Source organism: Synchiropus splendidus, chromosome 1 (genome assembly GCF_027744825.2).
Source record: "Synchiropus splendidus isolate RoL2022-P1 chromosome 1, RoL_Sspl_1.0, whole genome shotgun sequence".
Classification (NCBI taxonomy): Eukaryota; Metazoa; Chordata; class Actinopteri; order Syngnathiformes; family Callionymidae; genus Synchiropus; species Synchiropus splendidus.
Window position 1 is genome coordinate 17129666 of NC_071334.1, and position 16384 is coordinate 17146049.

The 16384-nt window shown below is 44.3% G+C and overlaps 1 protein-coding gene across 5 annotated transcripts in view; it reads right to left on the bottom strand.

The window, feature by feature from the left end:
* Positions 1-1087: 1087 nt before the first annotated feature.
* The window catches only part of nhsa (Nance-Horan syndrome a (congenital cataracts and dental anomalies)), a 47249-nt gene continuing 31952 nt past the window's right edge, over positions 1088-16384 (bottom strand). The window contains exons 1-9 of one of the 5 annotated variants that reach the window (XM_053879399.1): positions 13451-13602; positions 9600-9746; positions 9113-9246; positions 8842-8904; positions 7319-7511; positions 6457-6588; positions 3544-6165; positions 3348-3471; positions 1088-3264 (exon numbers count right to left, since the gene is read on the bottom strand). In XM_053879399.1, the coding sequence (XP_053735374.1) occupies positions 2643-3264; positions 3348-3471; positions 3544-6165; positions 6457-6588; positions 7319-7511; positions 8842-8904; positions 9113-9246; positions 9600-9746; positions 13451-13463 (4050 nt within the window). In that variant the 5' untranslated portion in view covers positions 13464-13602 and the 3' untranslated portion in view covers positions 1088-2642. Of the gene's footprint in view, positions 3265-3347; positions 3472-3543; positions 6166-6456; positions 6589-7318; positions 7512-7823; positions 8822-8841; positions 8905-9112; positions 9247-9599; positions 9747-13015; positions 13254-13450; positions 13603-16384 lie in introns of those variants that run through there. The other 4 variants (XM_053879391.1, XM_053879374.1, XM_053879382.1 and 1 more) reach the window with 4 other exon arrangements.

Genomic DNA, 16384 nt, shown 5'->3' on the forward strand with positions numbered 1-16384 from the left:
GTCACTTCCGGGTTCAGATCACGTGATCCGGTGGCGTTTCCCTGTTGGTGTTTTTAGATGAAAAAAAATAAACTGGATAATGACGTTAATTAAAAAAAAGAGCAGATTCCATCTTCATTAATAACACTGAAGAGTCAATATTCTTAGTTTAAACGTTCGCTCATTAGAGGCATTGGTTCACTCCACTTACATAAATCAACGGAATCAACGCGATTAAGCCTCCTATCGGCCCAAATAAAACATTACAACAACAAAACCCCGAATAAGAATAAGAATGAGAATAAAAATAAAAATAAGAAGAGAATATACCGTAACATACCGTACTATATATATATATATATATATATATATATATATATATATATATATATATATATATTTTTTTTTTTTTTTTTTTTTTTTTGCATTTTAAGGGACGACAACCCTGCAGAAATAAACTAAAACAAAGTACAAAATTAAATAATTCTCATCTTTGCTGTGATGGTTGACGTGGACTCATTTAAATACATTTACAACAATATATAAAGCACATAATATTTGTCAACTGTCTTACCATCATTACATTTGATTGGCTTGCTACATACATGTTGCACTGCTCTCTGTGGAGGGGCGGTAGCTCAACAGACTGGCAGACAAGAGGAAGAGGGTGAGGTCCTTGATGGACAATGACCCCTATTCTCTCCACGTTGAGCCTTCTTCAGTCACTGGCTTATCCAACCCTGTGTCTGTGGCTTCAGCACCAAATCTACTCCTGAGGTCCTGCGACATGGTGTTTATCTTTATGTACTGATGGAAAACTGGCATTTTTTTATTTAAAGCCTTTACATGCAGCTAATGTTGCTTATCAATACCCTGTTTTTCCATTCAAACCAAATGGAAGCAGGAATTTGCCCCCAAGGCGCAATAATAAACATAGATTTTGAACTGTGCGTAGTCAGTTTGTAACGGAGACAAGTAAGGAGTATCCAAAGATTTTTTTTTTCTTATCCATCTTTTCTTATCTTATCTTAGAATCCACTACGGATGTTTTGAATGACCCACAATCAAAAATGAAATCACAGAGGACCGAATGATTTTCCAAGCAGACATATTTATTTCTTATTTGATACACCTTTGACCAGCGGCATCATGTGCTCGCGGTTGGCTTTGACAGGATTTCTAGCGAGGGTCCTCACTGTTGTTTACTAAAAATAAATACAAGACAGAAAATGTTCCACGGCTCAAAAATATACAAAGGATTCAAATTCATGTAAACTTTGAAAAAAAAAAAGGTTTTTACACAAGAAACAATTCAACAACCTGGTGACATTTTTTAAAAAAGTTGCTGTATTTACAAGTTTGTACAGGAAAGAAAAATATAAATCTGACAGCTACAGTAATTAAGAATTGATCCGAACCACAAATTGATCTGGTACCACAAGCTATTTAAGAACAATTCAGTCAAGTAAACAAAGGGTGGATATTTTGTTTGCAAGTATCCTCCCGGTCCAGAAAGTTAAATGTTAAATCAAGGAGAGTTTTTAAATATCTGGTGCTACAGCAAGAGACCATACAAGTTTCACAAAAATTACCTTTTCAGTGCACAAAAACATGGAATGAAGATTTTGACAAATCCCTTCACGTACCACGTTAAAGAAAGAATTACTGAAAATATGTTGCCATTTTAGTAAGTAATGAAATGTAATCCCCCCCTTTTTTAGCTTATTATTTATTTCCGTTATGGCAGTTTTGGGTGCTTAAAATTGTTTTATTTAAAATGTGCTCATTCTTAAAGTGTTACTGTTGTAAATATCCCAGAGATTTATAGATTATATGCAGTGGCTTGTTTCAAGTATTAGTTGAAACACTTTGATTAGAAAAATAAATATATTTATTCATATTTCATTAGGAGAAAATAGATGGGGTTTAGCACTCTGTAAAACTATTCCGATCATCCACAAACACTGAAATATTTGACATGAACCCTGCATCTCATGCGGAGCGACGTAAAATAAGGCATAGTTGATCCCCTTGAACACTTCCCTCTCGCCTTTTGCAACAGTACATAAACACATTTAAGTCAGCAAACCAGGTACGAACCTAAAAGGTTGATTCACATTCTCCCACTTCAGTATCACTTTTCAGACTCCAGCAAAAACACCTGCGTTCCTCTCACCTCTCGATTGTCAAGTTTTCAGTTGTTCCTTTTGCTTATTTATTGCATAAAAACTACTCATGCTCATTCATCTGTGTGCTTATTGACAACTGTGACTTGGGTGGTAAACTGATCCAAAGTACAAATGGTGCAGAAGAAAGTATTCACAGAATACACTAACAGGATACATTTTACTGAGGAGTGATTAAAAGGTTATATTTTTTTAAATTGACAAATTGGAACAGCAAAGTGTCTAAGAGTGGGATTTTTGGGTAAAGCAACACCTAGATTACAGTAAATCTTCATGTCATACATCTCTTTGCATACTATATATTCTTAAAATATATATATTTACGTGTTATTTCTAACTGACAAAATAGCAACCAGAAGGGAAAACCACGATAAGGTAACTCTTCTATATAATCTGTTTGTAAAAACCTCTTCCGCCCACTGCATTTTGTTTATGAAAATATTTGTAAAAACTAGCAGTTCCTGAAGTGTTTCTCATCTAAGAGGAGTCTTGTGAGGACCGGTCGTCATGGGGGCTCCCGTCGGAGTTCTCAGTTTCCCCCTCAGAGATGGCCTGCATGGGCGCTGAGTAGAGTCTGGTGCGCATGCTGTAGCGGCTGCTGTTTGACGGCGGAGGGACCCTGGATCGGCCTTGTCTGGAAGAAGCAGCTGTGGGGAAGGATTTAGGTGAGAAACTCTCAGCATTGGCTTTTGGGAAGGGGCTCGAGGTCACATCTGGTCCGCATTGAAGCTGCAACTGCTTTGGCAAAGGTGAGCCGAGCTCCTGAGACTCCAACGCGCACTCTGCTGGAGATTTGGGCGTGATGGGGCTCCTGAGGATTTCTGTAGCCGACATGCGGTAGCTGGAGTCAGAGCGACTGCCCTTCTTCAACAACAGCAGTTTGAATTCCTCATTGGAGGTGCTGGACTTCTTCACGTTTCTGTAGATGGGCCCGGGGGTCTTTTGTAGTCCAGAGGGGCTCGTGATGGAGTGCGGGGACGCCAGCGGAGTGGGAGAGCCCACGCTGCTGATGGGGGAAGTGATTCCTGACGCAGCACCCAGCCGAGCTCTTGCAGCCATTTCTGTGGAATCTTTTCTTCCCAACACCTTCCTCTTGGATCTGTTCATTAGAAATCACAAACACTTGTTAGGAACCCCGAAAAGCTGTCCAGCTTCGATCAGTCCTGCAGTTAAGACCCTCACCTGTGTATCATGGCAAACAGATCTTCAGTAGTCCGTGACTTCGTCGGGGACAGAAACACAGCATCATCCTCAGACCGGGAGTCATCACTCAGGGGAGAAAATGCTGACTCATTGGATGTGGAATCTAAGGAGAGAATTAAACATTAACTTCAAGCTGTGGACATCAAGGTCGTTCTTCATGATCAGACAGACTGACCTTTGCAGTTGGAGTCCTCGGCCATCAACTCCTCCTTCTCGTCCAGAGAAGTACTTTCAGCTGAAGCACTGGATGACTCTGCGTCTTCACTGTCATCTTTTTGGACTGAACTCTCCTCCGGCGTCGGACCATCAGTGTCCTTATTGTCCACACTCTCTGGTCCCTTGGGTGAACTGTGCAGGTCTGGCTCCATGATGTCTGCCTCCACTTTCAGTGGCTCTTCGGTTTCAGACTGTGAGCTGCAGAACTTAGACTCGTTGTCCTCAGCTTTCTCCTTCAACTGCCGTCCCCACGGCAACCTGCACACTGATATGCTTTGCAAGAGATCAGGAGCATTTCTGTTGCGCTCATTCAGCGATTCGTATCCATCTGAAAGTTCCTCTTTTGAGGAGTCAACTCGTTCAAATGACTGCGGAGACTTTGTTGAATCGTAGTTATTGCTGAGTAATTGCTCGCTCTCTTTCCCCTGGTTGGTTTGGTCACTCAGACTTGTCTCCTGCTCTTTGCTGACGGAGCGCAGCTGGACAGAGTGCAGCACTGACGGTGTGATGGCCATGGCAGGGTTGTTATACACATCTAAGTTTGTGCTTTGGGGTTGTGGCTTACTTTGATGGAAGACTTGTGCAGACGTCCTGTAAGCTGAACTTCTGTTGCTGACAAAGGCACTGAGGTCTAGGTGGGAGGGAGGGACGATGGGTAACTCCAAATCCTTCTTGGATGTTGCTGCATCCTTGCAGGAAGACTGAGTGAGAGACGACTTTCTCTCTGGGACTTTGGGTTTTCTCTTGCCACTTGAAGGGGACAGCGGTCCGGGAAAGAAAGCAGAGGGGAAGGACGACGTGGGCGTCTCTGACTGACTGGAGTAGCCGCTCGACGGGCTGGCGAGGCCGGCCAGCTTCTCCGGGGACGACAGCTTGTACTCGCCCTCCACCGACGGCAGTGATGGTGTGGTGGCCCTGGAGTCCGACTGGGATGTCTGGGACCCTGAACTTTCCTGGGACTTGATGCACTCGATGACTGTTGTACCTGTCGCTGTGCTGGAGTTCGACAGCGACCGGTACGGATCACTGGATTTTAAATCATTTAAGAGCCAGAGGTCTGCGTATTCTGACTGGACGACGCCCTCGTCTTTGAAAGAGTGAGCGTCTGTGGAGCTAAACACACCCAAATCAGGCAAATCTGATGAACCCTCCACCCCCCACACCCGGATCTGTCCCTCCCTTTGCCGGGGTGAGCCGGACAGAGCAAGCTGCAATTTCTTCTCCTTGCAGGACAGTTTCTGCCCACAGCTTATCTTTGGTTCCTTCTTCACAGGAAGGTTTCCCTCACTATGTATTTGCCTCAGCGATGAGCTCCTCTTGGGCGGCGACGGCTTGGACTTTGGTTTGCGTAGAGACAGGCATCTTCTCCCAAGAGTCATGTGACTACCTAAGTCTGACAGGCCACAGTCTGAGCTGGAAAATGCATAGTTGTACGTGAAACTTCTGCTCTCTTTAAGCCCACAGTCAAAGTGCATGGAGGTGTAGTAACCTTCTGTGTCCACAGAGTAGTGCGACACCGTGTCGGCCTTCTCTGACAGCGGCTTGTCGGAGAAGCTGCTTTCACAAGTGGCCATGCTGGTGAAACTGGGGCAGCCGAGGCTGCTCTCAGCCTCCCGACTGGGCTCCGGACTGAAGTCCTGTGGGAGAGGGGCTTCTGCGTTGCTGTAGCTCCACTCCCCCTCAACATTAGTGTCCACTCCAACCTCTTCTAAAATGTCCATGGCAGTGGAGGAGAATGACCCGGCTCGCTGGGTCCTCATGCCCTGAAACTGCTCCAGCAAGAAGCCACTCTGGTCGTCGTTCGCATGAGATGTAGCATTCAGCGATAGCTCTGAGTCGCAGTGTGAGGAGCCAGTGAGATGTGGGGAGGCGGCCAGGGGGAGGGTCTCGGAGGTCTGGGAGGGGCACGTGGAGCTGCTGCCGCTCCAGTTCCCACTGGACGACTGGTGGTCGTCTTTGTGATCCATCTGACCTCCCAGCACTCCCGCAGCTGAGACAGAGTGCACAGGACTGCTGAAGGTGTCCGAGCTGGAAGACATATCACAGCTGCCCATCTCCACCTTCCTGGGCAGCTGAGACCTGGACCTCTCCATCCAACGGCGCTCTGGACTTTCTGTTAGCTCCTTGAACTTTAGGCTCCCCAGCTGTCGGTCAGACATTGCCTGGTCATCAGCGCTTTCCTCTTCATCCTTCAGAATCAACTGCCCAGCTCCGGATAAGAAATCCTCAGCATCAAAAGGAGAAAGCTCGTCCTCGTCATCGCTTCTGTTGCTGATCCTTCCTTCCCGTGGAAGACTGCGTGTCCGCAGCCGGGCGTCCACCGCTGTGAACATTGTGTCGGCGTCGTCCTGCAGTAAACAGATATTGCCAGCGGACTGAGAGAGACAGAGGGACGCTCCCTGGCCACGCTGGGCCCGGATCCTCCTCCGAGATGGAGCGCCAGGTATCAGGAACTCCTCAGTCTGGCAACCCGAGTCTCTGGTGCCGTGATGGCGCGTCAGTTCCTCGTTGGATGGAGTGATATCCAAACTTGCATGAACGATCACAGTTCGCTCTCTGGCACCAGGGGAGTCATCAGAGTCTGTGGGCAAATAACCCTGAATTTTAGACTGCAGTTTAAATCTCTTTAATGTCACATAAAGCGAAACGTGCAGCCACACACGTGAATATGGATATGATATTGTAGTTTGTTGATCCACGCAGGACAGTGGTCGTAATGAACGAGAAAGCAAGCGTTATCACTATAAGTGCTTTGCACTAAGAGAAGAGGCACTGAACTACTACTGACAGCCCTGGAGCAACAGCATATCTGAACAAAAGAGAGTGAATAGTGGCTTCTTTTCTAACACCCACTTAAATGTGTGCAACTCACCCAAATCCTGTTGCAACTGTCTGGGAACTCCAGCAACGGTCCTGCGTCTCCTCAACTTCCTTCTCCGCTGAAGCAAAGACTGGGAGTGAACGAGCGAGCAGCGCACACTAGCATCTCTGTCGAAGCCAACGCCTGTGAAGACGACGTGACATGTGAGGAATCATTGTCCGCCATGAATCACACGCACTAAAAACTCAAAAAGAGTACATGGTGGATCATTGCATCGGCTGGAAAACTGCTGCAAACTCGATGGTACGCTGTTGTAAACATGAGAACACCACGAATTAGACGCATCATAAAGCATCCTTTATGTAAAGTCTCCCTTAGAACATTCTTGACTTCTCAGCACCATAGTAATCACAGGACTTTGCTTACAATGAGCATTCTTTCATCAACTGTCTGTGACTCAGACACACTTGGCGACAACTTCTCTTTTGAGAGGATGTGAACAGGAGTAAATAACCTCTCGGGTCGCGCCTTTCAGCAGTTTGGAACCAAAACCAATTATCATTCATGTCACAGCATCGAGGCGGTTTGCAACAGCAGCCACAAAGCCACGCACAGAACATTGCTGAGCACAGAGAGGACATGGATGAGGTGTCAGCCACCATTCACATATTTAATACTGAGATGAACCTTCATATACAATTTTTGTCCGTTTAACCATGTTGTGGAAGTCATTAGTTGCACTTTATGTAGTAAATAGTGGAGCACTGAGTCCCAGCTCTTGTATTCTTTACTCTATAATTTTGAAGCTCTTTGCGCTCCATGAAAACAAAGCAACCCAAAATGTCGGAAACAAAAGACGCCGCAAGCTAACAGAGCAATTTCACAGAGAAATAAAGAAGAGTTTTCTCTTTACCGGTCACATTAATGGGGATGATACATGAGTTGATCACTTGTGAGTTGCTTTTCATTCGCTCCTCGGGGGTGGGCAGCGGCAGAGCTTTGGACCAGTTAGTCTGCTTATCCAGGGTGGTGGGGGTGTTAGGGATGGGAAACTTAGAGCGGTGACCTAGAGCCACCCCGTCTGTGTCGGGGTCAGTGGGCGCAGCCTGCAACAGATGGATAGTCGCATGGTTAGAAGGTTAGGTGGCATTGCATGTGAGTGACACAGCAGAGCCTCTGAAAGGTTTTGCGGCGGAGGAGAATTAAAGAATTAAAGATCACAGGACTAGTTCCATAGTGTCATTGATCCTGGTATCAACAAACAACAAATTCCAACCCAGCTCCACACACACCAGTATCTCGACTGAGGGCAAACCCTTTTCACTTCAATTAACAATTACAACCAATGAGAAAGAAACAAGGAACATTGAAAGTCAACACCTGCAGGTTAGAATGGTTTGAGTTTCATGCATTCTTACCTTGAGATTCCGTCAGACAGACACATGTGAAACTGGTAGTGAGAAGACCAACTAGTCTTCCCACCTCCACAACAACCTCCCACCCCCATTTAAATCTGTCTCCCCAGCCTTTGTGCTCTCCATTCCCATCAGACCAATGACAAAACCGCATCCACAAAAGAAACCTGTTTCCTTGGAAACTTTCCCCCAACTAGGAGGGGAAGAAAAAAAACCCCAAAGGAAACATTTACAGCTGATTTGTTTGAAGAGAAGAAAGCAGAGAAGAGTCTGACAGCGGCGGTGAGTGATATAAGTGTGGAGACTCTCCACAGTGCGTGATATGTTTGGGAACTAAAGAATGGTACTTGAGTAGAACAAAGAACCGACAGCTTATTAAGTGTGGTGCAGCACAGAGGAGCCATCACAGATCAGGAAGCAGTTGTCTGGCACTGGAGACGCTGTGATTCCTCCTGCTCCTACCTACTTAAAGGGAGACATCAGTATTGTGGAAAGCATGACTCCTAACATCCAAACCACTTCTATGCCAGAGCCAATGTTGGGGAGATATTTAGAAAACATACTTTTAACCTCACCTCTTTTACTTCTTGCAATTCTTACTTGTAGACACATAAAACATTCACAGGTCATAATCATTATAACAACTAATGATGAACTGTTTAACAACTTTAATTACAATAACGTCGGAGAATATTGCTTTACCATAATCTCGGCGGTGCTGCCCTCTGCAGGCAATCCAAGGAAACAGAATGCATTGTCCTGATGTTTCTTTATTTTAACAGAATCAATTTAATAAAACCTTTCGCCAAACATTGAAAAGTTTTTCCCTAAACCTTTCCCCTGCCTCACAAGAGCAACTCATGAGTTTCAATAATACTGCCGTTGCTTCAGGATTCACTAGTAAAAAGGGACCAAATGTGCAGAACAAGAAACCTGTATTAGATCAAACACACAAAGAAGGAGAGCAAGGCGGCGAGCGATAGAAGGCACACACGAGGAGGACAGAGGGAGGAACCAGTACCTTTCTGCTCCAGGGAGAGAAGCGGCAACATTCGGTGGGGGAGGAGGAGCGAGTGGTATCAAACTAAATAATAGGGGAAAAAAATGAAGACAACAACAGATGAAGATGGTGATATGCACATGAATTCACACATGCACAAACAATACATAGCATTGGGATTCACGAGGACGAGCAACAACTGTGAATGACTTATGTGAGATTGCTACAGGAATGTGGAGCACAACACGTATTGGAATAGACCAAATATATACACACAAAGGGTAAATCTTACTGTTGTCAGGAGTGTGCTCTTGTTGTCTCGCCTGTGGTTCAAGTCCGGGGAGGGGAACAGAGGCATCGGGGGCAAAGCAGAGACTGAGATGGTCACCCGCCGCCTTCTGTTTCCTAAAAGTCTCTGCTGGGGATCTGCAAAAAAAAAATCACTCAATATCATATGGCTGAAAAAAGGAATTTCACCCAGCATCCATTGTTATATTCTTAAAAATATTCTTTGACATCAATGAAATGCACTATTTAATAGTAGTAGTAGTTTCGGGATAATATTAAAACAGCTGTTACATAGTTCCTACTTCACTTTGTTATACTTCATGTGTTGACGCACAGTGTCCACCAGGAGGCAGACTGCCGCCACTCCTGAGAACATCAACTACGAACCAGGTCTGCATTTTAACACAAGGGCAGACTTAAAGGGTGACAGCTCTTATTTGGTGTTTTTTTTCCAGATGTTATCTGAGGTGTGTGTTTGGATTCCATCCCACCTTGGTGAGGGGAGTAAAGGCCAGCTTGTCGGTGCAGCTCTTCCAAGCATGATGGTCGTGTTGAAGGCCGGAAGACGTTCCTCTGCAGGTGCCAGGGAGCTTGGTAGTGTTGATTCAGCTTACTCTCAACATCTAGGTTTGAGACGGCTGAGGGGGAGAGACACAGTGGTTCAGATAACAATGGATGAAACCAGTAATTCCAAGAGTAACTCTCCAGTCTGGCTGAAGAAACACGGATGGAACAACTTAAAAAATATTAAAAAGTTTATATTTTTAATTTAAAGATGTTTGTGCAAACGTAAATATGGACACAGCTGTAAGTTGATTCAAAGAATTTAGCAAGTAAAGCAGTACGTCCTCTCCCAGCTACCAATGGTGATCACATGAAATTCACATAAAATTATTTGACTTTCTTATTTAGTGTATATCAAAGGTAACATGACCACACATCAATACTGAGATTGTTTTGCTGACAGCAGAGAAGATTATATGTTCCTCCACTCTCTTTAGATCAACTCGCAAGATCATTGATTCAGAGCTACTGAGGGTCACCAACAGACCTGTTGGGGGTTGTGAGAGGTCAAATTCCTGAGAGACAAAAGCACACCGGTTCCATGTTAACAACTAAACAGTGTTTACTAATGCAGTGGTGTCATCTGCAGACAAGGAGGCATTAGAGCAACCTGAGCCTTCAACTTTCATCCTCACTGACCAGCAGCAGGAACACTCTCATGCCGCCCCCCGCAGGTCTGCTCAGGTTACACTGAAATGCAGATAGTAATAGGAGGGTGGGCACTACTTTGCTTCGAGGCAGACTGTTTGTGAGTGATGTCACATTCACAGAATTCAGTTTTTCCCATACTCAGCTGCTCACAAACCATCAAGACAAGTGAAACCTTACGATGAGTTAACACAACCATGAGGACATTGTATCTGCTCTACTAGACAGTAACAAAAGAAAAATGATGGCCTCAGACCAGCAGACTGACACATCGGTCTTCCACCTGGCCGTCATGTCTGGGCTCATCCCTGACCTGTGGAATATGATGACTTGCTGTCTGTAGCATGCACAGGATTTTTCCTCCTTAAAAATCACTCTAAAACCTTTGGTGAAGAGTTAGAGAGCAACAAGAGAAGTTCTAGTTTGTGTCAGAGGCAGCAGCAGGCGTTTTCAAACCAGGATGCTAGAAGGAATTTGCCAAGCAAATTAAGCTAATACCCGCATGATGAGAATAACTCCATAGGAAAAAATATGTATTTGAGTAATTTTGATGGAAAGATTATAAATATGAATGAAAATTTTAAAAAATGAAAAGACAAGTATGATAGACTTGCCTTTCCAACCACGCTGGTGGCTCATGGACTTTTAAGGCATTTCTGTTGAAGATTTCTTCAAGTCATTTTTGGGGGGGTGATGCCTCATCAAGAGTAAAGGGGATCATCTTCTACACACTCTTTTCCCAGCTAAATTTAAAGAGGCAAATATTGATGGTGAGTTTTGCAAAAAAAAAAAAAAAACAACAGTTTGAGTGACATTGGTCAAGTTAATCTGTATGTGCTGCAACATCTGTTCCAGTTATAATCTCGCAGAAGATGTGGAGGAACAAATAATTTTCAGATAAAAGAAGGGACTGCTGAGTTTTCTCAAAACTCTTCTTAAATTTCCAGTGAGTTTCAGTGTTTTTTGCTTTGTGTCAGTAAATAAGGAATTATGGCAGACAGTTTCACGCGCAACATTGCATCCTACCAGTGAATCATTTCAGAAATGCACATCAATTGCTTTCATGTAAGATGGGAAATTTACAAACTTCACATCATAGTTAAGTCACTTTTTTGGAGTCTACAATCAAGAGGACAACTTATGGTTACTTTCAAGGTTCCTTGCACGATGTAGATCCCATGAGAGGAAACATGTTTTCACGTTTTCCATCAACCCACAAGCGCAAGCTGAATTCTAAGTGACCCCACTGACCTCAAAGGTAGTTCTGGGATTTGTCTGACAGTGAGAGCCACAGATGTGAGGAAACCCATCAGAAGTGAAACATGTGATACCATTTTGATGTTGTTGCCTTTGAATCAATTCAGAAAGTTTTCATTGATGATGGTACATCATGTTAAATTGCTCATGATATAGTTCTCTTTTACTTCTTTAAATAAACACCTTAGCTAGTGGTGAAGCGCCTAACTGGAACATTTTCGCAACAGCTTTCAAAAATTCTGCTGGCAACCTTGTGTCACCGTCTAAACAATCACTGGATCTGACACAAACGGTGGCAGACTCCGTCGTACATTGATAATTACAATCTGCAGTCTAGCTTTAGGCTAACTATCCCCAATGACTTTTGGGAGTCAGATGTTAACCACAGGACGTCAGGAGAACCCCCACTTCGGGATCCCTGCTGAGATCTCAACTGTTGCCCTGCTGCCAAACCCTAATGTCTTCTGCAAACCAACAACCCATTTGACACCAGCAACAATAACAACAATCAGGACTCACACAGTGAGTGACCCTCGTAAACTTTCTCTGCTATATGCGTCTCAAGAAGAGGTAGAGCATCTCATTGACCTCGGCTGCCTTCTCTACATTTTAGGAGCCTGGAAAAGTGATCGCCAGCACGACTCCAGAGAAGCTGAAGGTCATTAAGAAGAAAGTGTGTCTCCTTCACTGAAACCCCTCTCACGTTTAGATGCATCCATGCATTATGCAATGTATAGTTCTCTGACCACACAAAAATATCTTCACCAAGTGGACCATCAGCACAGCACTTGAAGGATGAAGCACGCAGTGACATGAAAGAGAATATTGTGCTCACAGAAAAAAGGCATTTGAACTCCACACTGTGTAATATGTGATGACTCTAACATGGACTGGAAGATACATTTTTGGTATGGAATAACAGAGTCATTAAAGACACAGTATGTCCAGCATCCACAGTGCAGGTATTGACAAGTATCGCACTCCACTCTAACCCTTTCAAAACTGAAATCTTCCTCAACATATTATCCCGACCGTCTATCCCTGCTCTTCTTCAAGGATGATCTCAGCTCAAACCTCAGCTCTGCGCCGCCTGCCAGCAGCCCCCAAGGCTCCTCTTCAGACTTGCCTTGTAATTTAGCCGAAATCAGCCCACACTAAGCCAAGATGAAGACCCTCAGCAACACACACCTACTATTTGACGGAGGCCTGGGAAACAGCGCTGTTGATCTCCAACTGTGTTTTAAAAGCACTGATGTAGAATTCTGATAAGACATTACTGAAGGGATCTGAGCATCAGTACATGGGGGTCCTATACAGTTGTTTGCCTCACAAGATAACAATCACTTCTTCCGTCTTCACGCCTAACTCTGTATTAAGAAAATACACCAGCTAAAAAGGAAATCAAGAAGCAGCTCAGAGAAAGTAAATAAAACAGTACCTCCAGACGTGAGTGCGAAACAGCAAACCAGAGCCATGGTAGAACCTCTGTGTCACCAAATGTCACCACTGCCACACTGACCTACAGCTTCACTGTGACATCTGCTCACACTCCTCCTCCATGTCCCCCGACCCTCCCCGGCTGGGCACAGATGATGCTGTCAGGCCCAGACTTGGGACACTAATCTGTTTATGGTCTGTTGCAGGAGAGTAGGAGTGTTAATCCAAACTGCTGAAACAACGGCAACTGCGGGCGACACTACGAAGACGATGGAAGGTGCAAAGGAGAAGCCAACAGACCAGCTTGACAAGAAGGCAATGGCAATCTGCAGAAGAATCAGTGATAGAGAGCATCGCTGCCTAGCAACAGTCGATAAACAGACAAGGCCAGTGCATGACATCTAGGACACCAGTTAGAAGTGAAAATGCAACTCACCGGAATCTTGCATGGAAAAAAGGTCATTATCAGCAGGACACTTTCTGATGCCATTTAAACAACAATGATGCAGGAATGACAAGGAAATAAAGTCCAGTTTGCTGCTTGGACGCAGCAGCCAGCTGATGGAGAAAGTCCTCACTCTGGTCTGATTAGTAAAACACAAAGCGCAGAGTACCAATCCCAGTAAGCACAGAATAATACCCATCTCCCTCATAATCCGCTCTGAGCCCACGTCCTCCCAGCTGATGTCGCTGCTGCTGCTGCTGCTGCTGATCCACTGCAGCAGGTGGGCCGGAGATTGTTTACCATCGGCAAATAAGAACGTCTCCGGCTGAGAACGAAGCAGCAGCTAACACTTGAATAACAACTTTGTCAACGAGTGTTCAAATGCTTTACTTTTCTCAGTTACACATGTGAGTCTGTTTGTTATCCATGCAACAATATAATCGTAAACATTCGATGACAAATGTTTACCTCTTTCCCTCAAGAAGTGAGAACAACAATTGTCTACACACACTCGGAACACAACTTAATTACACACGAACAATTGGGGTCAGACTTTTGAAGGACCTGAAAACCCGGGTGGAGTTTGGTCAAGAACCCCATGATCCAATATGCATCACAATATCACAGCATGTATCATGATATATCATGATATTCTTCCCCAGTTCACCAAAAATATACTATATATATATATATATATATATATATATATACATATATATATATATGCAATTGATATTGAGGCTTCAAATGATACAATATTTTTGATTCTGCTTTAACAACACACTGAAAATGCGAAATGCAGCTTGGACTGTGATTGAAAACATGAAAAACAAAGAGGTTCTTATTAGATAGAACAAAAGCGAGGAAGTGTTTTACTTACAACTCAGCAAAAATATGAAAACAGATTATATGGGAAGTGAGAGTATATAGATGTTTTCATACTTTTTCAGGCATCTACTGGTAACATTCCACTTGGCTAATGAGAAAGACAGTTTTTGGTAGCGTCTCAGTGGCAGCGAGGCTAACTGCTGTCCACAGGCTGTAGTGACACTTACACTTGACTCTGTAAGGATACTGTGAAATTCATATTCTACCCCAGCGTACAGGTCACAATTCTGTGACATGGGTGCTTCATTTATTAAAATGCAATAAAGTGATGCATGTCAATCAGGTGTCTTTTCACTGTTCATCCTATAACAAATTCAAAGTAACTTGACTAAAACGACATCTTCATTAAGACACAAAAAACAGGCTACTGACTTCAGTTTAAATTAAGTTTTTGCGAAGCATCAAAAGCACAAAAGTGCGGATCATGTGTACGTGTTATCCCGGAAACCTGCCAGTCAGCGCAAATGAAATGCAAACACACAAGCAGCAGTCATCATGGCTGAAGACAACCCTCCCATTTACACCTTCCTGTGACCGGCATGTTGGAGCTGCCACACCTCCAGAACACGCCTTCACCTCTGCTGGGCCTTTGAAGTGGTGCGCCGCGTGACCTCAGTCAATGTGATGCTGGGAACCGGAGGGCGGGCGAGACGCGCTATTGTCGGCCTGAGCCGCTTCTTTCAGCTGCCTGCAGGTGCCACAGCAAAGCACCGCTGAGCTGTAATCAAGCCGCCGCTTCTCTTCCTGAGCCTCTTTAATGTCCGACGGCACCAGACGTTTAATTAGCACTTGCAGAAATGATTAATAGCCCAGTGTCGACAGCGTGTACGATTTATGCTCTTATTGATTGCGGTGAATTCCGATTGCAACTTTCCTGTGATGTCACTTTCACAGGTGAAGTGATGAAAACCGCCTCCAGTTGCATGTTTTCTACTGCGAAGGTCACGGTGTCACTCACAAGCCCACACATGAAAACAGCGGCAAACCTTCCGCCCCTCAGATTTGGCCTCTTTAATGTTCCAGAGCTTGAATCTTTGAAATTCTTTTAAATAGTTCTGTCATTTGAAATAAAAGCTGTCGAAGTCCCTAGAAGTAGGGAAAGGAATAAAAAAAAAGTAGATAAATAGAGCAGGTTTTCGTGAAATAAAAAAATGGTGTGGAAAATGAATGTGAAAGAAACTAAAGTAAAAAAAGAATAAATGAGGTCCGACACTAGAGAATGATTGAAAAGGACGAATGTAAACGTGGGTATGAGATCTTTCAGGTTCCTGTACGAATGGCCTTCACCCTTAATAACACATTTGGAGGCGTTAAATAAGTCTTGGCAGTTTTCTGTTTGCCAGAAAACAAAACCTGCTGGGTTGAGCCGAGGTAACAGAATCTCCTATTGAGTGATAAAATTCCTTACATTATCCTCATAGCAGCTCCGACCACAATGACTAATTGTTATTCGGGATCTGCAGCGAAACTTCCCGACACTGACCACTCGCTAAACTCGGAGCAGGAAAAGTTTTCATTGTTTTCTCAGCTGGTTTCAATTACAGCACTACAAAGTTCAGCAGCATGCTTGCGGTGACTTTCCATTTTACCAAGCGTGGCACACGTATCACAGAGCGGGCAGGTCGCCAGGGGGAATGATTTATCACTTGTAACGACCAGTGAGGAAGCTAGACTTTTGGGGGAGCGCTGGAAAGAAGGAGGTGGATGGGTTGGGCGACGCTTAAAATGTCTGACAAGCGTGGAGGAATCTCCATTGTGGAGCTTTTACAGCTCACGGGATGTGGAATAAGTGTGTGGTGGGTTTTATGGCGGTGGAACTAATTCATTGGGAGTGTCGTAACATGAGTGTCACCGCATTTCAGAGCAGGGCTGAGAATACACTTTTCATAAAATCAATGTCATCTGTAGCCACAATTGATAGCACATTCGGATGTCAACTTTTTGGAATGCTTAACATGGAATAGATGTTGCAGCAGCACAAGGAAATTGGATTCTGATGGGATACTTGTTGAGTAAACGCTACCATCTGTTGTGTGG